General features: G+C 40.4%; 1 protein-coding gene and 1 long non-coding RNA gene across 7 annotated transcripts in view; one reads left to right on the forward strand and one right to left on the reverse strand.

Annotated features, from left to right (window-relative positions):
- The window catches only part of PDE4D (phosphodiesterase 4D), an 811,089-nt gene that overhangs the window by 680,816 nt on the left and 104,048 nt on the right, over nt 1-26,225 (forward strand). For all 6 annotated transcript variants that reach the window (XM_072992727.2, XM_072992725.2, XM_072992726.2 and 3 more), the window contains 3 exons: nt 5,350-5,386; nt 7,033-7,106; nt 9,128-9,177. In XM_072992727.2, the coding sequence (XP_072848828.1) occupies nt 5,350-5,386; nt 7,033-7,106; nt 9,128-9,177 (161 nt within the window). The remainder of the gene's footprint in view (nt 1-5,349; nt 5,387-7,032; nt 7,107-9,127; nt 9,178-26,225) is intronic.
- On the reverse strand, nt 1,415-21,508 carry LOC144586397 (uncharacterized). The gene is made up of 2 exons (XR_013541198.1): nt 13,465-21,508; nt 1,415-6,987 (listed from the first exon to the last, which is right to left on the reverse strand). It is a non-coding gene; the product is annotated as an uncharacterized LOC144586397 (long non-coding RNA).

Raw genomic sequence — 26,225 nt, forward strand, 5'->3', positions numbered from 1 at the left:
GAGATGCTGCAGGATATCATTGAGGCCATATTTCAAAGCAAATGACATCCTGGACTAACTGCGGATTTGAACGTGGTTATTCCGTAGATTTCACTGTTCTCCAAACTTTTGTTAATAGCAATTGGCTCAAAAACAAACAAAAAAAACCCCACAAAGTGTTTATGTAAAAAACAAATTAAAAAAACTAAATCCAAAATTCAAGATAAATATATTTGGGAAGCCATGCTTTCAGAGAAGTATGTTCAAAAATATGTATGTTGGGAACAGATATTTCAAAAATACATATTTAAAAAGTACACTAATATAGTTTTTTTAAGCACATCGCAGATTGATGTGGAAACATGAAACGGATGAAGCTACATGAAATCGACACAGACTAGTGAGGAGCCAACCATTCTCTTTCAAGATAAGCAAGACCACTCCTTTCAATGTATACAATCTGTTTTAAATTTGAGGACATTTAGGGTTGTCTGTTTCTGAATGGATGTGTATGAAACAGTTTTACTTCTTTAATAAATCATAACTCCAAAATTCTTTGCTCAAACTTCCCAAATTCATCACAGGGCGAGAGCAGACAGACTGCTACAATATGCCGAATTTGGTGCTGATCTGTAGTCCAGTTTTTTTTTTGTGCTACTCCCATTTTTAAAATCTCTTTATAGAATCTTGATTTGTTCTGCCAGCACAAGATCATTGTTGCAGTCTTACACAATAATAATCATGTGAGAGCTGGTGGGGTGTAGCGAGTAGACCATTGGACTAGGACTCAAGGAACGTGGGTTTGAATCACAGGTGAGGCACAGAAGTTTACTAGTGGTAGCAGGTGTCAATGCTAGACAACTCCTTGAAATACCTCAAAAACCCTGTAAGGAGCCCCATAGGTCAAAAGTAACTATACAGCACATAATTAAAAAAATTAAATCACTTGCTTGTCTGTCTAATCACCCATCAATTAATAAAGACCTGTAGCTCACCAATAGAGCCTCACATAACTTTGTATATTGCAGGTATATTGGCAGTTTTGGAGTTAAGAGTGATTGTCAGGCAAATGGGATAGCATCTGGCTTGGGAAAATGACATCTGATTTAATAATAAATAACAATAATCTTAGAACGGCAGATCGTTGAGTCTAGCTCCTGTCAAAGAATGCACACTGGGGAATTGAACTCCCAGCTTCTGGCTCCATAGCCAGATGCCTAAACCACTGAACTATTGCGCAATTATAAATTCCAGTTTTATTGAAATACAACTTCATGTCTTCATTTTCTCTTCTTTTTTTCTTTTCTGTTTGCTATACTGTATAATTTTCTCTATCTTGTAAAAATATCATGACATCACTTGTTTGCTATATCTTTTCCCTATTTTGATGTTTTGATGCACTGGTGGACAAACTGGATCTTCTGGGCTTCCCTTCTTTTATTTTTTTTATTTTTGCTAACACCAGTTGCTTGCTTTTTTCACCCCCTCTATATCCATACCGTTGAAGGTTAACAGCCTTTTCTAAGTTTAGCAACACATGTTGTAGACTTGATATTCCTTCCTTCTGCTGTCTGGATCCAAACGTGTGACGTTACATTATCCAGCATTCTCAGAATGTCATCTGTGTTAGTGTTTGAAGTATGAAAGCATAAGATGCTCTTTGGTTTTTATATTCTCAGTAAGGACTATAGGTACATAAAGAAACATATGTAACATTTAATCATACAGAAGCATGAAAAAGTGCTTTGTCTTCTTTAAGGTGGTTTAGGTAAGAGGTGAACAGATTTTGAATTTGCATGTATACTGAAGCCTCAGAGTTTACCAACCAGGTCTTTAGGCAAAAGATCTATGTTTCGTTTTAAATAAGAGAACCCCCCAAATTGTTTTGAATGCCACAAATGAATACTGATCACAGTCTTTTCGCTTAAAAAAACATATATGGTCACCTCCCAATTCCCTTATTCCCAAAGTATAATTTAGGGTGGGGTTATTATTTTGTTGCTTGTATTTCTTGAATGATTGGAAGTGAGAGATCCTTGCTGATCTACCCACAAAAATCCACTGGTTGGGTACCAAATCCAGTCAGATCTTTCTCCTGTCTGCCTTTCAACTGCAGTCTGGGAAATCCGGTAGGCACCATATTCTCCATTTGTCTTTGGCAACTGACTGACCAACTAGTACTTCTCAGTGGACTGGATTTGGCCTTGGTGCAGATAGTTGCTGATCCTTCATCTTGGTGGAGCATTTCCCGGTGCTTTACAGTGCTGGTTTAAAGAAGCCAAGTGTTGACTACGTTCCATTAAAATCCACGTTAAATGCTCCGTGCTGATTTGTCATATCTGTAATAACTGCTGTAAGTACATGTTTCATCAGACTATCAAAATGTTGCACTGCTTCCTGACTGATGCCAGATTTCCTTCAGCATAGCATGGCGATTAGAGTGTTTCGCCAAAACCAGAAGCATGTTTGTGCTTGTTTAATGCACAGTGAGATGGTTCCATTCTGTTCTGTGCCCCCTTGACAGACTTCCATTTTACTTTTTTATGGATTTAATTGTAGGAGGAAGGAGTTTCCACTCCGTGCATTATCCAGGCACGTTCATGTTTAATGCATTCACACACCAAAATTGTGATATTATCCTCTGCTACTGTATCTTTGTATACACTATGATACTTTAAGGTCTGTAGTAGCAGATCCCTTTGCCCCATTTTTGTGGATGCAGCTTCTCAGACATAGGGATCAAAGCAGATTTGGGAGGTCACTTCAAACTGTGCAGATAGCAATCATATCCTGAGCAAAAGCTGAAGGTAGAATTTGGGTGTGTTTGTGGTAGACAAAGAGTAAACACAGATTATTCTTATTACCTGACTCCTTCTAGAAGTGTGAGACTATGACTCCCGTCATCACAAGACAGGATGACTATGTAGGGCAGCAGTTTATAGAAAGCTGCCATTGGAAAACATCACTGTGACCTTCTAGGGGAGTTTCTTTGGGAAATAAGGTGGACCTTGATGTAATCTAGCAAGGCATTTTCCATGTTTCCATGCATACAACTAGAAGATTCAAGCCAAAAACAAAAGAGGCACACATAGGCTGGCTCATAGAGGCATGGACTGTTTCCTGCATACAAGTTGTTGATGATGTGGCATTTCACACCTGATAATGACTTTTAAGACCCCTGTTTGATATTCAATTCCTTTTTAAGGAAGCTTTGTTCTGTAAACAAATGGTTGGTGGCTGAGTTAATGGGATGTGCAGGTCATCATATACAGTACCATCCAAGAAGACTGCACACAGTTCTTAATTCCACCTCTTCCCCCAACGTTAGTGCACAGCCATTGCCAGACTTCAATCTACATAGCCTGTCTTCATGTTGCACTGCTGACTTTAAAGTCATACCATAGTTTAGGGTTAGTCAGTATCTGAAGGATTCTGAGACCCTTCCAGTGAAATGGAAAGAATATCTTGTATATCACACAGGCTTGTTTTCAGTAGAAGAAGAAAGAAATGAAAATATTAATATGATGCTTCTTACTAGTTGGGTGGTGAGATTCTTAAGGGCAAGTTTTTAGAATTGTTTTAAGTTATTTTTAATTGGAGTTCTAATTTAATTCTGCTTTAATAGCTGATTGTGGGTGTGTTTTAGCTATCATCATCTCTTTTTCTTTACATATTACTCTGAGCAACCTTAAATTCCATCTTTAGAAAAAAGGCAGGATAACAATTCAGCAAAAAAAAAATACATGTATATATATAATAAGTTAAAAATGGTTGTTGCTGCCCACCTTCATAGTTTTGAATCCATTAATAGGTGTTTGCAGATGCCACAGAACAGTAAAAAAAATGTCACAACATAAACACAACATCAGTGTTTCACACTTTCTGTAGTTTTCAGATTAGCTTCTTGTGTTTTGCACAATCCTAGGCATACTTACTCAGGGTAGGTCCCACTGTGAAATGAGTTATACCCTCACTTCTCTTGGTTTTTTTTTTTAAATCATTGTTATTTGTCTGCTTTTCAAAATTACCTTGGAATTGTTAATATTCCAGACCTTGTAAATGTGTTCAGTTACCTGAGTAGACAAGCAAGGTACAGAGTTTATTTTTGGTACAGAGTTAAGGCCAGTCCAGTTAAAGCTGAAATCCATTAATGTTCAGATATGTGATTAAGGAAGATTTTGGCAATCCCAATCTTGCCAATAAAGCAGGTACTTACCTCTGCACAGAAACACCAGAGATATCTTTGTTTGGAATTCAATTGAGGAACGTTCTGGATGGAGTTGTTTTTTATTTGAGATGTTCAGATTTGTGCATTTGGACTACAATTCTGAGAATTCCTCAGACAGGCAGCTAGGTGCCTGTGAATTCTGTGAGTTTTAAGTTCGACAATAGAAATCCACACATTTCTATTTCCGGGTACAGGTTGCCAGAATGTGTAAGTAGATGTTAATGATGCTAGCTTGGTTGCTTGCTTTCACACCTTATGAAGGTTTTATGAACATCCCTCTAGTTTTCTTCCTCCTCAAAATTTTCATTGGTAATTTAATGAAAAATATCATAGGTAACCATATCAGTTTGTGTTAACTTTTTGTATGACTTTCAAATTTAATTTATATGAGAGTAATAAATATTTTGGGCTCAGTGGAAGATATTTATCTTGTGGCAGAGAAGGTGATCTAGGTTTTTTTTTTCACCTCACCCACCAAGACACATCACCCTGATACTTTACTCCTACGTCACACAGTGATGTGGGTATAGTTGCTGCAGCAACGGCACACACTTGGTAACACTATGGACATGTGAGTCACTTGAAAAGTTTTACTGGGTTTTTATTAGCCTATGAAACACTTTTCTGTCATCTCCTCTGACTAGCTTGTCCAATTCTCATAAACTGTTATTCGTTAGCAACACTCCATACAAATCATGTCCAATGCTTAAGTGAGGTGGACTCTCCAATAAAAAAATTAATTGTGAGTCGTACCAACGTCCAAAGTATGCTTCACTTAATTCTAAAGCAGTGGGATTCCGTGGCATTTAAAGGGTGAGGAAATCCATCCCTGAGAACTTAGTCTTAGCTTTTCTCTCTCATACAGCTGTGCACCAGTCTACAAGAGCAACTTTGGAGTCATGGGAGTGTGTACCCTTCTCTGAGTAAAAATTCTATTATATCTTAGTTTTCACCCAGGAGAATTGGAATGAATGTAGGTCAAGGAAGCAACTAATGGTGTTAATGAAAACTGTATTTTTTGTTTTTTTTAGATAATTGGAATGGAGGATTTTGATAGCTTCTGCTATTTTGGGTTTTCTCTTCCTTTATTTTGCTTAAAGCACAACTGATATTGATCTTTGCTATTTTGTTTTGTTTTCCAGACATGGAGATGACTTGATTGTGACACCATTTGCTCAGGTAGGCTTTTATGAAAGGATCAAAAAGATAGATAACCTGTTGTTTTTTTCCCCTCCAGATGATTTTCAGCCATATATTTGGAGAGACCAGAGTTACTGATTTCAGCAAAAGTCTTGGGTTTGTTTGTTTTCTAACAATAGAATTTTGAAATAGAATTACAGTATTCTATTGCTGTCTATACTGATCAGGGTTGCCATGAACTGGCATCAACCTTCCTCAAAGCTGGGGCTATACAGATGGGTTTAAAACTCCTTCCATCTTCAATCAGCATGACCATGGGTCATGGATTATGGAACTTGTAGTCAGAAACATCCATAGGGCCACATAGTTTTCCATCCCTGCCCTACACAATTGTTGGAGCATTGATCATCTTTGGGAGTAAGAGGAATTAAATGTTGTTTGAAGCTAGTCACAAGGGATAAGATTTTCCAATTTCTTGGACTTTGAAACCCAGAATTCCTCATTCTGGGATTTATACCTGACTTATACATACCTAAATATGGCTCACCTGGGAGAAAAGGCCTAAACTGGAAGCCTCTGAGGTTTACCTAGGCCTAGCGTCACCCGAGCTCCATGTTCATACCCTGGGTGATAGCTGGGAATTTTCTTTTTGAACAGGAAAATAGGTGAATCTATTGACTTTTTCTCCTAGGTGGAGCCACGTTTAGGGTGCCTGTAAGGTAGAATCCCATAATGGGGAATTAAGGGATCTGTAATCCAAGAAATACAAAAATCCTGTCTCTAAAAGTTACCCCCAGTTTTTGTAGTTTCTATGAAATTTGTATTTCACAATCCTGCATCTCATGATGGCTGGGGTCCATAAGGCTAGTTTAGCTCATCAGACAAAGAGTTAGCATTAGCTCAGTGGTGGTGTTTGTGTATTCACTTTGAACATCAGACAACCATGTTCTGTAACAGGAACTGCTTTGGAAGCATGATAAAATAGAATGGAGCCAGACTGCTCTGAGAGTCTGAAAATAGGGAAACAGTGCTAACTAGCTACTTACCTCAACACAGCAGGTAATAAGCATTGCTAAAACTAGCCATGCCAACAGTAGGTGTCTGCTAGATGCACATGTGTGAGACACAGTGGATTTCAATTCCAAATCATAGTCATGTAGATTAATACTACTGCTTCTGTGTAAGCTGTTCCAGGTGTGCTACTGCTGGTGCTGACTTACCCTCCCAAGCATCTGTGTGGTACCAGCATACAATTGCATGGGTTTATTCAACCATCACTTATATATGGATGGGATGTCAAATGTGAAAAGGTGTTATTGTGTAGATGTTAACTGCTATAATGCAAATGACACTGGGAAACAATGATCTGTTCTTTTCAAAGATCAATTGTTTCAGACAGAAACAAAGTGTGCTTTGTATGAAATTTTCCTCTGATTTGAACAAGGCTGCTTTTAAAAAACAAATAACAGTTTATTTCATAAAGCGATAAAACTCCTCTTCTTGAAATTACAAAAGCTTTCTTGTGAAATAAGAGTCAAAGGCTTTGTACACCAAAATAATTCTGGAAAGTTTAAGAGTTCATTTAAAAAGTCTTCTGTTTGCTGCCCAAGTACTGGAATGGAGAGGAATTGACAGCATACCTGGAGAAACAAAGAATGAAACGTCCTTATCTTTATTTATTACAGGTGCTGGCTAGCTTACGTACTGTACGGAATAATTTTGCTGCATTAACCAACCTTCAGGATCGAGCCCCCAGCAAGTAAGATCATGTCGCTTCACATTGCATAATTTCTCTGTGGTGTTGTATATGCTATCGTTGCGTGATTTTATATGCCACCCAGATGTGTTGAATTGCAGTGCTTTTCAGTCCCAGCCAGCATACCCTGATAGGAGATGATACCATCTAATCTGAAGAACACCAACTTGGAGAAGCCCAGTGTAGTTGTTTTTCATAGAACAAAGGTTGAAAATTATGTCCTTCCAGATGTTGTAGACTCACAACTCCCATCATCTGTCACCATTGCCTTGCTAAGGCTGATGAGAACTGAAGTCCAATGATAGCTTGCCCAGCCATGTCATAGAATAAAGTTTGGGGGCATCGGGTAGTACATTTGCCATTTCTCCCTTGAGATTTGGCAGGTACAGCTATGGAGACAGTACTGGCCTTTGCACATACAATCTTGTCTGTGTTAACTTTGTGTTACTTAGATGGTTTGTAGCCCTAATGGGATAGGTCAGCCCACCTTGACATTTTGGAGTGAGTTGACCCACTGCTGGGAGCATGTACTACCCTTGCTTAGGCCAAAGTTGCAAGTACTGTAACATTAAATGTGTACATGCTGAAATAGCAAACAGGTGTTTTATCTCTCCCTGCTGTAATGTCTAGGACAGCACTCTTCTGATGTTATGATATTGTCTGGGAGCTGTAGTTCAAAAAGTAATAACGTTCCTAAACAAACACTTCACAGGGTGTTCTCTCTTGACATGAGATGATCTCCGTTTTTAAAAGTATTTCTTGAAATAGGCTCTTTATTATTAGGGTGCAGCATTTATGCCCTGATTATCTTTTAAGGAGCAAAAAGCAGCATATTTCAGATTGGCTGAAATCCTGTTGCACAATTATGTAACAGGTGTAACTTTTACTGTTAAACTGCTGTGTGCTAAGAAATCTCCACAGACATAATCAGTTGCTCATTAAATTGCACAACTCAGCACACAACAAATACAGTCTATGGAGACTTCTTAACTACCAGCAGTTTGCCTCTTAAGGTTACACCTGTTGTGTAACTGCAACAGGATTTCAGTCGTTGTGTCTTTTTATTAGCACAGCAATCCTGTGAAGTGGGGGAGTTATCAGGTGCCGTTTCTTTTCCAAGGCTACTCAGTCCTTCTTATTCTTAAATTAGAATATAAATCTGATAACTATGGAATATCTCCCTTTATTTTGTCTAAAATGGAAGACATGCAAGATTGCATTAATTAGGTCACTAGGTGACACCTCTAAGTTAATCAAGCTGAGGGATACCCAAGAAAGGACACAGCCTCTTTTATGATACAGAAGTCATTAAAATCATTAGTTAGTTATGCAGGAATAAATGTAATGGTATAAATTGCAGTAGCACTTGTATCCCTAATCACACACTAGTTGCACAAGTTGGTGTGCAACAAGGGATACAGCAAACACTCATTAGGTGGTGGCAGTTTGCCACTGCACTTACAGCAGTGCCATTGATTTATGCCATTGCACTTACAGCAGTGTAATTAACCAATAGTATTCTGGCCTGGGATAGTTATAGAGATGGGTAGGTTATTGATCCAGACAAAACTATAGGACACCTTATCAGCCAAGTTTCAGCAAAACACCATTCCTTAAGGAAATCATTTGCTTGGGCATATTGCTCACCCCCTTTCCCAAACTGACTGCTAAAACCCAATGGGCTAACCCTCGGTCTCATTTCTCTGAGCTGTTCGAAGTTTCAAAGAGAGAGGGGGGCTAGCAGAAGCAGATAAAGAATCTAATCTAATGCCATGAGTGGCTCATGGCCAGGGAAGGAGCTGCCTGAAAATGTGGGTTATGATGCCATTGTATTCATTCTTCTTTAAACTTTCCAAGTTCTGCTGATATTCAGCATTCTAATGCTTCCCCTCTTCTTTTTGCTGGTTTGTTTATCAGGGGAGGGGGAGCTCAGTCAATTTTTCGCTAACATCATTTGAAGAATACTTTATCACAAATTATTGTGTGCAGTGTCTTATGTTCACCTACCTCTCTCTTTCTGTCAGACGGTCACCCATGTGTAACCAACCATCCATCAACAAAGCAACCATAACAGGTAAGGCATCTTAATATGGTTATACTATTTTGATAAGATGTTAGCTGGTGTCCTGTCCAGTGTGTGTAACTGTAAACGCTGAAGCAACTGTGACAAGGTAGATTGGTCTGATTACTACCTGGTTGTGCAGTTCCTTCTCTGCCTTTTTATGTGGACAAACACAATGAGAGAGAAAACCAGATCTTTCTATAGCAGTGCAGCTACTTCTGCATTTCCAGTTAAGTGCACAGAAAATTTAACGCAATGTTGGCTGTTATTGCAGTTAAGGCTGCATTCTTTTTATGTAAATATACCAAATTTTCTATATTATATTATTGATTTGTATAGTACTCCTGGAATGTAATAACATGTTTTTTGGCCCTGAAACCTCATGTTAGCTCAAGACATTTCCTCTTCAGTGATGTCTAATGTATGCTCTAGCAATTGTATGTAAATAAAGTGTACTCAAATAAATCCTTTATGTTCACTGATTATTTTCCCATGCTGGGACTCCTCCACAAACTTCTCCATGCATCAGTGAAATTTCTGCATTCCTCCAAAACTGAGATCCCGGGTCATGTTTTTTTCAGGAGGCTTTCACCCTGTTCTTTTCCCTATGTGCCAGAAAATCACAGAATCATGGGATGAAGGGATAATAAAGGGATATAAAGCCATTGAATCTAACTCCCTGCTCAAAACAGAAGTCCAAATCAAAGTACATCTGAAAGATGGTTGTCTAATTTTCTCTTGATTGTCACCAGTACTGGAGCACACACCACCTCCCAAGATGACTGGTTCCATCGTCACACTGCTCTAACAGTTAGGAAGGTATTCCTGACATTTGAAACAAAATTAGGCTTCTTATAACTTGAGCCCATTATTTTATGACCTGCACTCTGGGATGATTGGGAACAGAACTTGCTCCTCCTCTGTATTACTACCTTTCAGCTATTTGAAGAGTGCTATTGTATCCCCCCTTAGTCTTCTTATCTCAAGGCTAAACATGCCTGTTATTTCAGTCTTTCCTCCTAGAGCTTGGTTTCCAGTCCCCTGATCATTCTTGTTGTCCTCCTCTGAACTTATCTATTTTGTCTTCATCTTTCTTAAAGTGCAGTGTCCAGAAGTAGACACAGTATTCAAGATGAGGCCTAACCCATGCTGAATAGAGGATATTTAGTACAGTGGGGTCTCGACTTACGAACGGCTGAACATACGAACGTTTCGACTTACGAACCGCTCTCATAGGAATATATGGACTCGACTTACGAACTTAGATTCGAGTTACGAACTCTTTTTTCCCCTTTTTTTTAAAGCTAAGTCATCTTAGGTTAAAAGGAAAAAAGAAAAAAATATCCCCCTCTAGTGGCAGAAGGCGGAATAGCAGCTTCCCATTACTGTACTTCACAGGATTTGGAAACTAGACGTCTGTTAATGGAGCCTAAAATAGCATTTGCCTTTTTTTGCAGCCACGTTGCATTGTTGGCTCATATTTAGCTTGAGATCGACAACAATACCAAGATCCTCCTCTCTGGTAGTATTACTGAGCCAAGTATCCCTCATCTTGTAACTGTGTGTTTGGGTTTTTTCCCCTTAGGTACAGAACTTTGCTAAACAGATCTTTTCGGTATGCCCTGTGCTTAAACAGGAAACATGGACAGAACTCCTCTCCACACTGCCCCATGTACACTGCCTTCTAAAGGGGTAGAGGAACCAGAACTTGCAAAGTTGAGGAACTGTGGATTTCTCATTAGCAGGGTCATTAATATCATCTGTCACCTCATCCCACTTAGACTTCCTTGGCTCCTCCGAATATTGTTACCTACCTCAGATTAGCTGTCTAATGGTGGAGGGATTTTCCAGCAACAGTATGTTGTTATGAACTGTCCTTATTGTAGCACAGTATATTTGGAGATGGCTTAGTCTTGAAGGTGCCAGTAAGTCCAGTTACAAAAGACCTACCCTTGGTGGAAATACTTGTTTGATTTTAATCAATACAACTGATTACACTTTTGCAGTCTTTTGGAAAGTGTTGGAAAGAGTTGTCATGCACTTCAGAATTTGCCCTGCTATTTCTTCCCATTGCAGAAGTAAAGTGGAATGATATCAATACAATGATTAAACAATAGAGAACTCCATGTGTGCTAATATTTATCTGTTCCTACTACACAAGATAATTTCCCCATTCATTTTAGGTAGCAGAGGAAGCTTACAAAGTATTTCCTTTCCCAGTTAAGTAGGCTGGAAAACTCTATGCATGTGCCACATTGTCTTGGTTATGAATTCTTTTATTTCAAATACTAATAAAGGCTTTTTCCCCTTACACATTTTATTACAAAACTTCAGTCAGGTGACAATTAGGGAAATAATAATTAGGTCAATTCTTAGGGCTGGGCCATAACATTTTCATCCTGAAGAAGTGCAGCAAATGCCTGCATGTTGCACTCAGCAAGTCAAGGCGCAAATGTGTACAGGACTAACTCCTTAATTTTGATACCTCAGGCAGAAGATCTCTCAAGCACCTCCTCCCTTCCCTGGTAATAGCAGTTCAGTAAGTTGAATCTAGGCGTAGTCACAGAGACCCATAAAAAAGTTCAAGTCCTACACATTTCAGAGAGTTTCCTCTGACTAAGTCTCGATCCAACCCAGATAATATTAACAAGTAAAATTAATTACTCAGAATTATGCCGTGCGATGCCATCTGAACTCAAAGATATGCTGGCTGTAGCAGGTTCGGAAAAGGCGGGAAAGCCTCTTGTGCTGGCACAACTGGCATAACCCCCTTTTCTAGCTGAATTTAGATCTGTTGGCACAACTGGATCCGCCATGCTGGCTGAGATGTTGACCAAACAAGGGCTGAGAAGGGAAGGGGGTACACCAGATCCAGCCTCCTCTCAGAAACACAGCCACTTTGCCAGCATGAAGTTAGGCTATGGCCAGGATAGTGCATGGGATCCCCAGACTGGATTGTGACCTGGTCGTGCAAGGGGAGTTAGTGGTGAGGTACTTCTTTGTCCTCCACTGGGGCCATAATCCAGATTCATTCCCCCTGCACTTTACTGTACCATTTGCCCTTTTAAAAAAGACATACATGCAATTTCTGGTTCTAGCAGTTCCCTGTTACTACAAACATTAGTCATGCAAACTGCTGTTGTTAGGAATGCCTTGGTGCTACTTATTCCAGACAAAGCCCTTTGGGTTTAGTGTGATGAGTAACATTTTAAGGATACCCTGTTTGCAGTAGCTGTTTCCTATGATATGATATAAATTCTGGTGTAGTTAAGTTTACAAAGCCATATTAATACTTGCAAAGCTAAATTTTGATACCTTGTTAAATATTCAGTGTGTCCATTTGGGGCAGTGGGGGGGAGAGCTCAGGCTCCTCCCCAGCAATCCTGTGCCTCATCCTGCTGATGAAACTCCTGAAACAAGGACGCTCCTCTCACTTTCTCTGAGACTGGCCGCTCCTACTTTGCTTTTCCCTCTTGGCCTCTTCTGACCACTTGCCTCTTTCATTCTACTGGGCAGGAGATGTTTCAGTGTCTGATGTGGTCAGCACACTTTAGTTCTGCCAGTCTGCCGGGCCACACAGGACGTTTTGAGCAGTACAGCTTCTTATAGAATTGAAACAGTAACGTGACATCAAAATAACATATATATGTCAAAGAGAAAGGAAGAGAGAATGGATGGTTGAGTTTTTTTGCCTTTCTCCCAGTTATGCCACCCAGGGCAGGTTATCACATGATTTAAAAAAAAAAACAGATGCAGTTAAAACCTAATACGCTGTGATATTAAAAGACAGCTAGATTATCGTATTAAAACAACAGGAGTAAAAACAATTTTAAAACAATTAAAAACACATCAAAAGAGAAAAAGAATTTAGTTCCAACATTAAAAGTTCCTCCTCATCAGCCAGTGAGCTGCCAAAAGCTTCTCTTTCACGTAGGAAAATTATGTCAGACATATGAAAGTGCTGATTCTGGCAAAACAAGTGATAGAGTTGTAACTTGTAAGCCTTCAGGAGAACAGAAACTTGCTAGAAAGAAATACAGTAATTTCAGTGGTACTGTCAGTGCAAAATTTTGGAAAGAAGTCTAGACTTCCATTCAGCAAAATGAGGAGAGAGATCAGAAATACTAAGGTCCAGGGTGGAGAGCCACGAAAGCACATTTTTCCATTCTCTTCTCCCAAGACAATTTTTCAATTTTCCAGTGGCAAAATAGGAAAAGTTTGGGGGAAAATAGAACTTGATGAAATATTTCTTGTTTTACAATAAATAAATATTTTATTTGAAGACAAGATTTTACTCACTCAGAATTCCAGGAACTGTATCATATGAAGATTCATAGGTAAGATAGCCTGCAGAAATAGAGAATGATAATTTGTGTGTGTAGTGTAAACCTATACAGCAGTTAAGTCCAAGATGCATTGCTGTACCAGTTGGGTGCTACCATCTTTACAAGAGGAGCTGGGAATGGGGTTTAGTTGTTCTGGATTGCTGTTTGTATTTTTCACTTAACTGTTATTCTAGTTTGATAGAAACTGTCACAGTAAGGGCAGTGCTGTTTCCCTCTATGTGTAATACACTGTGACAAGTATTCTTTTTGATATACTGTGGGTGGAATGGCAATTGCACAAGCAGTCGCTTCAGTTTTCCTGAGTGGCTATTGCAGAACTGGTTGGGGGGCCAGTTGCACAACTGTGATAATGAGATGTGCAATGGACAGTCCAGAATATAGTTCACTATGCTTGTCTGACGGCCTTTATGTGATCACACAAGCCAACAGGATTCTGGCCTTTATTTTCTTTCTATTCTAATTTTTTCCTTCTTCTTAGATGACAAAAATGTTGGTGGCAGTGCAGTTTTCTCTTTAGTATGTGATATATTCACACTTCTACTTGTACAAAACTAAGGATTTACATTCTTAAATGCCATAATGTTTGTTGTTTGCCTGTTTGTTACATCCAGTGGCAAGCCCCTACTCTGGATGGTTAACAACAAATTGAGAACACAGAATCACTTACCAAACACAAAAACACACAAATAATGGAAACCAACAATATATGCCAAACAATGCAAATTTTACATGCTCAGTTTTGCTGAAGTATTTTGTATTGTTAATATGGTGAAATAGGTTTAGGGGTTGGGTCATTAATAGGTATCAGATACGTTTCTATTTTTCCCTAAAATTTGTCTGTTTCCAGAAAACAGAAGTTTAAACCTTCCCTTCACCGCAACTTCAAGTGTTTCAGAAATTTTTAAACATAAGGGCTTGTTTACTACATTACCATCTAAAATGAGAAGAAGAAATAATAGGAATAACCCTCTTCTGGGGAGATAAAAGAAACTGCTTTGAGTGGCTTCTGGATATTTTTTGTTGCCATTGAAATTCCAGTTTACTAAGAATTAAAAGGAGGATTAGGATTAGGGCTAGTGGTTTCTGTATCTTCTGAACCAACTGAGAATTCCAGTAACCACGGTAAATGGGCTCATCCAGCTCACTTGCTGAAGAAACCTTGGGCCATTGTTTTTCTCAATTGGGAGAGGCAAGAAAGTGCTCCAAAGGAAAACATAGTAGATTTGAGGGGATAATTTTTGTCCCAAGTGTGTTTTTCTTTCTGTAAACAGAAGAACTATACATGGCAAATTGCTGAAATGTGGAGCATTGTTTACAACACTTTCGAAGAAACTACTATGACAGCTTGTTCTAGTTTGATCAAGTTGTACAATTAAATGTGACTCTGGAATATAAAAATGTATTGTCTGCCCATATAAGGGTTAAGTCCTGAACCGCTTAACTCACTACTAAGCGATTTCAGAGAGATGAATGCTAGACCACATCAAGAGAGAAATATCTCTTGATAGTTGTTAGCAACCCTGGATCATTTTAATATGGATGTGTCCAATAAATCTTTGTGTTGTGCACCAAACATCTAGGGTCATCATATTCCATGTTGCATTTCCTGCAGCAGAAATTACTGGCAGGGGTAGTAAGACACAATAACCCCTGTGATTTGATGTTTCTCCACTAAATTGGCTGGAAGTCTAATGTTTTCTCTTTGCTTTAATCCCCCAGAGCAGCTTCTCACAACCTGACATTATGACCCTTGTTGCTGGGGATGATGAATGTTAGTATTCTCACAGCTGGAAGGTGCCAGGCTGGGAAATTGTACCTTGTAGTGTACTAATCCATATGATAAATTTGCATTGCAACTGTGGAATGTTTTGGAGACTACAAAGAACCTGTGCAGTCTTCTTTGAGACAATTTAGGAGTAAGCCACGGTGTGCTTACTGGGGCTCTGCTTCTAGGAAAGTTTGTCTAGGATTAAAATCCAGGAGACCAAAGATTGAGACCAGTTCCTTCTGCTTTGTTGAACCAAAGACTGAGGACAGGACTGAAGGACAGAGGCAATCTAAGTGTAAGCACAGCATTCTTTCTGAAATCAGTTGTACTTCCTTTCCTGAAAGCAGGTAGATTTCCTTGTGACTCTTCCATTGAGAGGGAGGGAGGGAGGGAGGACGGACGGACGGACAGATGGATGGACAGACGGACGGACGGACACAGCCAGTTCTGCCAGTCCTTGATCTGAACTTGAAACGTGTGTGTTGGTGCCTGAATGGTTTGTCTACAGCTGGTTGAAGAAATGAAAAGGCAGTCTAGAGACTTACAATGTAGTAGAGTTCAGTTCAGATGGTACATTGCCTGAACTGGTTTGCCCATTTATAGTCCTAATGCTGTATTTGATGTTATGGTAGTTACCATAGGAACAGACTTTGTGGCAAAAGCATGGAATCTCTACCCAAGGCACATAAAAACCCTCGTAATTATGGCAAAGTGTTTTATATGAGGATATTGTGCCAACGTGAAATGGATGATAGAGGCTTCCCTCCCCACCAGTCTTTAAATCCATTCAGAAATATGGCGCCGACTTGCTGCTTTGCACTCTCTTGCCAGAGGTATTTAAAGTGTTCTCTGCCTTTCATTCTGCTAAAAGTTTCCTAGTTTATTGCTCTACACAAGCAGAGCAAGACAGGAGAACAGTGAAACCCATACGACAGCCATAGAGCTAAGATTTCCATTGGGACATTAAATTAAACTCAGAGTCCAGAAGAGGCCATAAAAGCAATGATATTGGAGGGACTAGGGAGGCACCCTAACCCTCTCCTACCTCAGTAGCTACAGTCCAGAACAGAGGATTTTTTTTAAAATAACCAAAAAACTAAATTTCCCAGAGCCCCCCCCCATCCACAACATGGTCAGTGGATTTATAACAGCTTGCTTCACAGTCCCCCACTTTTCCAACCCCTCTGGTGTTACTCCCCTTTAGGGCCCAAAATGATCTCTCCAACCAGCACCCTGATATCAGGAAATGTAACAACAGAGGAGATAAGAGAAGGACAGAGAAGGAGAGAGGGAGCAAGCAGGAAAATGGATGTGAGAACAGACAATATATTCCACCTAAACATTACACCTCACTGGCACCACAGAGAATCTTTTTCTTGTAAAACGTTTTTGACTTTTCCAGGCCAGGGTGTGTGAGTGTAAACCTGGGCCTGGGCATGCTTGTGATTTTCAGTCAGATCCTAGCAGGAGAATTAAAAAAAAAAACAGCCTCCTTTCACTTTGTACTGCAAGCATAATTAGAATCATATACTGTAGCTGATGAACCACCCCCTAAAAAGGGTTCTCAATTTACTGACTTTGGAAGTCTGGAAGGCTGAGTGAACCTCAGATCAGCTACCTGGCATTTGAACCCGGGCTATGAGCAGAGTTTTGGCTGCAATACTGCAGTTTAACCACTGCACCATGAGACTCCTTAATACACAATCAAGATAATACTTCTGTGTTTCCCTAAATTCTCTCTAAAACTTGGATCTTATGCATATCTACTCAGAAATGTTCTGCTGAGTTCAGAGCAACCTAACAGCTGCCTAATGTTGTAGTGTAACTGACTGTGTAATAGTAGAGAGTTTAAGTCTTCGCTTTGTTTTCTCAGGTGCAAATGAACAGTATTATAGTTTTTGTCCCTGCTGGATGAGAATACAAGAGTTTTCATGGGAGTTTTTGGGTGTGTGTGTCTGTTTCTTTGGTTGTTGTTTTTTTAATTGAAAGTTTTTTCCCCATGAAAATCTTTTATTATGCCCTGAAAATCCTGCACAAAAAGCAGGATGTTTTGTGCAGAAAACACTGGTTTTGGCAAATGCTGCTGAGGATGAAAAGTATGTTGGGTTTTTAATTGCCCATTTTCCCCAACAGCTGTCTTGGAGAGTTGAGGCACTCTTTTGATGATGATGATGATGATGATGATGATGATGATGATGATGATGATGATGATGATGATGATGATGATGATGATGATGATGGAAACATTTTGTTTTATCTTTACTGTGTAGCGAAGGTGGGAAAACTTCGGCCCTTCCAATGTCCAGAATTTTAGCCTAAATACTGTATACTGTTTTTGCCAGTGTCTCTATTGCTTTGATGGCAGAGAGCATTTTTTGATTAGGGGAAGAGTAGGGAGTGTATTTAACCTCTACCTATATCTTGGAGACACCAAACAGAGCCCTTGTAGGTATGCTTTAAATACCAACAGTGCTACACCTCCAATTCAGTTCACTCCCACAGATCCTAGAAAACAAGGACAGTATGGAATTGTAGTCTTCCAAGAATAACCTTTTCAAGCTTTTGGAGACATGCAGTCACTTGTTACTATTCCAGCTGCCCTTATCTCTACTCCTGCTCTGTGATTTTCACCAGTAAGGACACTGGGTACCTTCTGCCTTGGTTCTGGTGGCCCCAATTGTCCATAAAGCCACTACCACCACCACCCAAAGAGCTAAAGGTACATCTTGGGGTAGCTCTGAAATTTAGGCAACTGAAAGAGTGAGATGATAAAAGTAAAACTTTGTGGCAGCATCACTGAATTTTTTTAGTGAGAAGCAAAACCTCTGTTGGTCATTGTGATGTTACCTGAGTGAGCCCTAAAAGTACTTCTGCTTTCTGCCACTGTGATGGTTCTAGTGCCGGTAGTGAGAGAGCTCGAAAAAAAAAATACATCTTTTCTATATCTCCCAGAATCCCACAGTCAATATAATGGATTTTTGTGGAGGTGGCTCAAAAAATTATTCTGGAAAGTGAGACATAAAGTGAGTGGAGAAATAGTGCTTTGTTTATCTCTCTGTATGTTGTTCTCCCTTTTCTTGCTCTTGGTTGCGGTTCTTTGGCTGGTGTTTTGCCTCTTATGTTCTGGGGGACCTCCAAAATAATGAACACGAAGCCTTGGAGCTTTAAATGAACAAACAAAGGACATTCTAATGACCTAATTTCATACAGTAGAATGCTAATGTTGATGAAATATTTTCATATCTTCTCCCAGAAAGCCTTTTGGCCTTCTAGTCTAGGAGATGACCCACATTTGCTTAGCCTGCAGTCAGAGGTCTTCTGAAATCATCTCTGGAAAACACCTCACCACCACTGGAGTACGCCAGCCCCTTGCCCTTTTGTTGTGCAGTGCAGGGGGAAATCAGTAAGGTGAACCATCTGTTTTTGGAACTGTCATTGTAGATACATTATTAAGGAGCAGTAGGTGAGCTTCTGAAAAGGATGTTGATTGCAGAGCACAAGTGACTCTTTTCTATTCTGCCAAACAGCTTGGGCTAAACATGCATCGTCTTTAAAACTGCACCAGTCCCTGTTCTTTGTTCTCCAGCCAAAAAGGTGTTTTCCCTTCCAGTGAATCATAGTTTAGGTGCACTGAAGCATACTTATTAAATAAAGACCATGCAGTATAATAAACATTGGGCGCAGTCCAGCCAGAGTTAAGCACTTTTAAGCCTCATTGATTTTCAATGGGAGAGCTTTAAACACTGTTTAATTCTTCTGTCAAACCAATGAATTTCTGAAGTGCTTAACTTTGTATGACTTTTAACCTTTACATGTACAGATGTGCAAAGACAGAGATGTTAAGGCAGAGGTGGGGAACCTATGACTTTCCAGATATTCTTGAACTACTTTCCTCATCATAATTATAGGAATGCACTGTCTCATAATACAGAATTAGGATTTATAAATCTTATTCCATAATGAGATTTTTGAGCTATAACACATTTAAATTAAACTTATAATCACATAGTTTTTTTTAAAAAGCGCTGCTTTTTTAAAACAGCAAATTTTTTACAATAACAATTTAAAAATCCAATTTCAAATCATTTTAAAATTCTTTTTATTTATATAAAAATCTTTTTTACTCTTATGATAATAGTCCTCCCCACTGTGATGATACGTGATGTATTTCTGTTTAAGCCATAGTCATCATAGTAATTAGCTACTCCTCTAGAAATATAAATTATCATATGCATTTTTTTTGTTCTTTTTAACTGCTCCGTTTCCTCTTCATTTTTCCTTCATTTGGAAGTGCATAAGTGATCACAGCCTGTAACAAATGACATGGAAGCCAAGGATGATGGACCCACTCTCAACCCCCACTCATTGATTGGGTTGTTTGTATGGCCTCTGAACAGAACTCCTGATCAATGCATGCAGGCTGATTGTGGGGTGAAAGTTATTATCTCAAGCAACCTCCTCCTAGTTCCCATACCCACCTGTGCATTGATTATCTCCAGGCTTTATGTTATCAGTAATAGTTTTTATACAAGCACTTTTGTAATAGAAATTGATTAGGCGCATAAAACTAGGGCATTTTTGATTAATTTCCTTTCCCCTTTCCTGCTTTTACTGCTTGTCATACAGGTAGAGAAATGCTTGATAAAATACGTGAGGGGGCAGCAGAGAGTAGAAAATGTTTCTCTCTTAGCAGAAAGACTGCTATGTAACTGAAATCCTATGGAGTTGTCACAGCATGAGACTAGAAAATGGAAAAGATTTAATGCAGAGCAACATCTGTTGGGCTTAACACTGTCCCCTTTGTATAATTTACAGTACAGAAAGTAAAATTACTTTGGAAAATGCATAGGACCCTGATGGGTTAGGCTGTAGGCAATCTATGACCCTCTAGAGGTTGTTGCTTTGCATATCCCCTCATCAACAGCATTGGTGGTTAGGACTGATGGGGATTGTAGTCCAAATACATCATGACAGTCACACATTACCAACCTTATTGACAAATCATTTTAACCTCACTTAAAAATACATGCATTCGAATTACATAGGATTGCTAACAAATAGGCACACTTGCTATTAGGCACTGTGGAGTTGTATATGCTTTGGACTCTTACTCCCATCATGTCCGATCACAGTATGTACTTGCTGGGGCCAGTGGGAGCTATAGTCTAAAATATCGGGTGCCATGTTGGAAGGAAGCCGGGCTAAGGTGAGGATTGGTTTTCCTGCACTAAAAGCTCACATCATATGTTTGAGGGGAGTAACTTTTTTGAAAGTTACATTTGTTGGAGGGTAGCTCCCAGACCACCTTTCCCAGCCTCTTACACAGCAGGGACACGCATCTGACCACAATGCAAAATGCAGTGTTAAAAATGAGGGGGAAATGTGGCTTATTTTAAAAATGTGCCCTATGTGGAAATAGGTGTATGGAAGCATAACTGATGGGTTATTAGATTCACAGTACAAATGCAAACATGTGCTCTGATATTAAGTCCCATTAAGAGCAGTGAGGCTAGCTCTGGTAAATGGGTATGGTATCGGACCCTGATGCTCCTACGGCTAATTTGTTAACATTTAATTTGAATCTTGGCCTAGGATTTGGAAGGCGACAGTTCAAACTCTCAAGTTAGTTTTCAGCCTGTAGCTTTGCTTTCAGGCAGTTGTTATCTCTTACAGGGTTGCTGTGAGGATAGTATGGGAAAGAGGAGAATCACATGTGCTTTCTTCAGTGTAAGAAATGAATAAATTAATAAGTAATAAATTAACACAGATAGGTAAATCATTTTAAAAATAAATAAAAACAAGACTCATAGAAAATATGTTGCCTAAACATTCATACCACCTTTTGTCTTGTGACTGGAAAGGATAATATTGTAAAACTTAATTCTAGAAATAAGCAGCGGAAAAGTTCTTCTGTACTATAGACAGAGAATGAGGCAGGTGCTCATGACCTTTTCTGTATGTGATCATCACAATTCTTAGCACACCAGTACTTAGTATAGCCTCCTAGCTAAATTGCCATGTGCTGAGACAGTAAAGTGTGTGTTGACTGGGCCACGTGCGCGCACACAGAGAGACACACACACATCAGAGCTTTCCACACACCAACATAGGTGTAGCAATTGATACTTTTGTGACAAGGTCAGACATGAATTAACTTCCAAAGGGTCTTATCAGTATCTTGGAACAGTCAATCTATCAAATTCTCTTTCTCTACAGATAAACTTTGCTGAACTAAGTACAGTGGTGCCTCGCATAACGATGTTAATTGGTTCCAGAAAAAAAACGTTATGTGAAAACATCGTTATCGGAAGCACCATTTCCCATAGGAATGCACTGAAAACCGGTTAATCCGTTCCAACTGGAACGGATTATCCGGTTTTTTCCCTTCCCCCCCCCGCGGCTTGGATCTGACCCATGGCGGCTACCTCAGCCATGGCTGGACTCCCTAGAGTCCAGCCATGGCTGGGGTAGCCGCTGCGGTTACCCTTTAAGCGGCGGAGACAGGCTGGGGGGTGGATCGGGGAGCTTGAAGCCTCTCCGCGCCGCCTACCCAGGTCGTTCCCGGACTTCTGGAAGTAGGCGGCGCTGGGAGGCTTCAAGCTCCCCAGTCCACCCCCCAGCCTGTTCTCCGATGCCGGTAGCCTCCCCCGCCGCCTACCCAGCCCGTTCTCGGACACCTAGGTGTCCGAGAACGGGCTGGGTAGGCGGCGCAAGGAGGCTTTAAGCGGCGGGGACAGGCTGGGGGGTGAATCGGGAAGCTTGAAGCCTTCCCGCGCTGCTTACCCAGGCTGTTCCCGGACTTCTGGAAGTCCGGGAACGGCCGGGGTAGGCGGCGCGGAGAGGCTTCAAGCTTCCCGGTCCACCCCCCAGCCTGTCCCCGGAGCTCGGAAGGGAATTGTCGGCAGGGGACGGTGGCTTCGGGGTCCTTCCGAGGCCGCAGCCCACTGCCGACATTTTCCCCCAGCTGAGCAGCGGGGCTTCAAAGCTCCCGCCGCTCAGCTGGGGGAAAATGGTGCCTATGGGGAAAAATCACAAAGCGATTTTTCCCCATAGGCAAGATCGTTGTGCGATCGCAAAAGCGATGGCAACAAAGCCATCGCTATGCGATTTTTTCGTTAAATGGGGCACTCGTTAAGCGAGGCACCACTGTACTTGGAATGTTCTTATGTGTGGTATTTCAAATTACCGACATTTATTTTGTTATACATCTGTTCAGAAACAGAGCATGTGAAAATTACAGAAAAAGTCCTGATTCCCTGCTCTGAAGCAAGGAGAAAAGAGAGAGAAACCTACTTTTTGTTAGTAATAACTTAGTGCTAGAGCATGGAAGAATTCTGTTTTTGGACTGCAGGTCTCAGAATCCCCTGCTAGCATGGTCACGTTCTGGGAGTTATAACCTAAAAGATAACTTTCCAAATTCCAATCATCAGTAAAAGAGGGTGAGAGGATTTCTTAGTATTTCTTGTTGGCGAAAGCAATGCCGAATAAATTATGGCAGAGAAACCAGTTATCTGGAAAACAGGAATAAAAGGCCTATTGCCACAGCTGAGCACCGTCATCTGGAACCTTTTACCCATCAAAGTGAAAAGGGCCTGAATATTACACACAGTTCCATCATCAAAAGCCCAGTCGGGTAACATGATAGATGCAGTTCAGAGTCTGGCCTGTGTGGGAACTGCCCACTCCCTTGTGTCCTCAGACAACCTCCTCTCTCTGAACCTCCACCAAACAGAAGAGAGAAAGAGAGAAGAAGAAGAAAAAGAAAAGGTCAGGCTGCCTGTTTCCCTCTTTCTCAACACACTAGTCAAGATTTCCTATGCCTGGGCTCTGCAAGCGCTTCCCTTAAAACATTACCATCGCTTCCTGGCTGTCCCACTGGATTTCTTCCCAGCTGGATCTCTCTGCTCATATGTCAGACCTTTCCCCACCCCATGAATAATACTTGGTAAGGCAGAGTAACTTTGGCTATGTGAAACTATTTCCAGGAGATCTCCCCTCTGCGCCATGTGTTTTCCGCACCTACCACACTAGCCCTTCTTCCACCACCCCGTCCTCTTTGCAGCCCTTCAGATTAGAAACTCATGTGCTCAGTAGCTCTTGCTATAAAGTTAATAGGCCAACAGTGAAGCATTTAGTAGGAAGGGAATTTTAACAGGCCAGCCTAACCTAGTAGTCCCTTGCTTAATATGATCTCAGAGTTATTTCCTGTTTCCCAAATTACAGCAAGAGGTTTGCTGTTCGCTTGGCAGTAAAAATCTCAGATGTGATCCTCTAACATTCATCAAGGCAGACAAATGGAAGTCCTTCAGACAACAGCAAAATATGTCATGGCTCTTAGCTTAGAGGGCTTTAAAGGAGATTACGAGACAATTACGTAGACAGCTTCAGGGAGAATCTGTTAGGTCTATGAGTGACAATATCCAGATCCTCTTGGACGGTATTTGTTGTGGGTCAAAGAGCTGCAGTGGGTGGTTGGAAACAGGGTACTTGACCAAATAGGTATCTTGTTTGATCTGGCATGGTTATTCTTATATATTGTCAACAAAAATTTCAGACACTAATTTATTTGGGCTACCACTCTCATAATCACCTAGATGGCATGCTAGTTGGGGGATTCTTTAAACTGTAGTCTAAAAACATTAACTGTACCAAGCTGTGCTGCTAGTACATTTCCCTATCTTCAAAACTTTGATGGAAACAGTGAGAATCTCAACTTTAAATCGAAGGTTAAATAAGAAAAAGGGAATGGAAAAGTTCCATTTTTGAAAGCGTTGGTGATGTTTAATAGTACTTTATCAACCTGCAACAGGAACCCCAGAAGCGTGTTCATTAATTTCCACCTGGGCTCTATAAATTCTTAGAAAGTGAGAGGCACAATGGATCATTACTGAATTTTACTGTCATTTCCACCTGGTAGTAAAATTCTAATTTCTTCTAAGAATTGAGATATTTCATTTCCCTTGGAATCTATGTATATGAATCCATTTGTGCAGAAAGTCACAATGCTGATGAGGAATGAGTACCTGGCTCATGGTGGGTGGGTGGGGGGCAAAATGTTCCTTGCATAATTATGTTTTAAAGCATCCAGAGATTGCTCTAAGCACTATCGTCTGATATATAAATCAAAACAACAACAACAGGAGGAAAAGAATGTGACTCAGAAATGAAAAGTTTGCTGCATCCCCCATCAAATATAAGAATTTGTATTATCCCTTATCTGAATCCCTCCTGCTGATATCACACTTTTTAAACATCTCTAAAGCCCCAAGATTTCTAAAAGTGTAAATGCAGCAGGGTGGACCAAGCCAGAAGGTAGGGAACTAAGGTGGGGGAAGCATACAGGGGAGATCTGTTATTTGCCACCACTGTCCAGAGATAAGGGTTTTTCAGGTCTATGGAAGAAGGAGGGCCAGGGCTTTAGGGGAAGGGGAAAAGCAGCTGGGCCAGATGAGGATCCCTCCCCACCCCCATGACCCAGAGGGATTAGGTGCATGAGATGTGGTAAGAACTGGGCTCCCCCCCTTCTTCCTCACAGCCACAAGTGAAAGAGAAATTGAGTGGGAGCATAAGACCCAAAGGCTCCAACAGGCTCATTCAAGTAATGCCAAACCAGAGATGGGTTATGCTACTCAAGGGATTATGCTAAAAAACAAAACTTTCCCAAACTCTGTCCTGAACTGGAGTTTTGCATTACATCTGAATCAGGCCAAAAGGTTTATGCCTTATGAGTAAATAAAGTGGTCTTGTTTCTCTTCTTCACCAGCCTGAGAATTATTAAGTTTGGGGAAGGGGATGAAGGTACTCCATTCCTTTACAGCCTCTCTCATGTTCAATTCCTGGCTAGCATTGTAAACCTCTTCGTCCCTGAATCCGAGGATAAATGTACCTCCAATAAGAAGACAATCCAATAAGAAGCATTTTAGGGTGAATACCAAAAGGGCTAATGTGTTATAGTGGTTAGTGATCCAGATTCTAGTCCCTTGGACCAAGACAGTCACTAAGTGATGCTAGACCAGTTGTGCTGCCTCTACCTGAACTCAAAGGACTGTGAGGATATTGCAGTAGATGCTACCTTGAGCTTGCTGAAGCAAGGTGGTGCAGAGTTGGTGATAATTTTTGACTTACTGTCATTACATGACTGTACACTTTATGAAACGGAGGGAAGAAAAGTCCCGAGCAACAAAGAAGAAATAGTTGTTCTAAGTTCTGTAAAATATTCTCTGTGGCAACTGTAGAATGCCCTCCTAAGCCTATGTGGGATCACACATCAGTGGTCCTAACACTGTGTAGATGGTTGGGTTCCTTGTCTGCTTTAAGCATAGTTATCTCTCAGAGAAATTAATGGAATGAACCAGGACCTTCATGGCCATATTGAAACTCACTTTAAGTCCTCTTTGAAGAAACCTTCCAGGAAGGGGGGGGATAAGTGTTTTTAATAAGTGGTCCTGCTCTTCACCCAAAATCCACCACCATCACCACATTTTGCTATGCACATAAGACTCCTTCAGACAGACAGTCAGTGCACTGTTTCTGAGTGCAGTGCTAACTAGCATGAACTGCAACTCCCTCCCATATGCTTCAGAAGTATCTGAGTTCAGCCACCTCACCCCATAAGGTTGGAAAGATGGAGTAGATGGAGACCTCAGCCAGCACCAAGAGACAGGAGGAACTGCTGTTGAATTGCCTTGCCTATCTACCTGTATCCCTTTGTGTGTAACAGGTACTTTCTGAAGCTAGAGATGGGAAAAGTTACTTTAATTTTTTTTTTTAGAAGACCTCAGTCAGTATGATCACTAGGCATGCTGCCTGGAATATTCTGAAAACTTCCCACCACTACCAAAAATTAGGAAATTTTTATCTCTATGTCAAGCGTGTGGCTCTTGCACAGCTGAAATGGTAAATGTTTTGATTCTTTAAAAACCCAGTCTAGTGCCCATGCTGGCAAA

Source organism: Pogona vitticeps, chromosome 2, assembly GCF_051106095.1.
Source record: "Pogona vitticeps strain Pit_001003342236 chromosome 2, PviZW2.1, whole genome shotgun sequence".
Taxonomy (NCBI): Eukaryota; Metazoa; Chordata; class Lepidosauria; order Squamata; family Agamidae; genus Pogona; species Pogona vitticeps.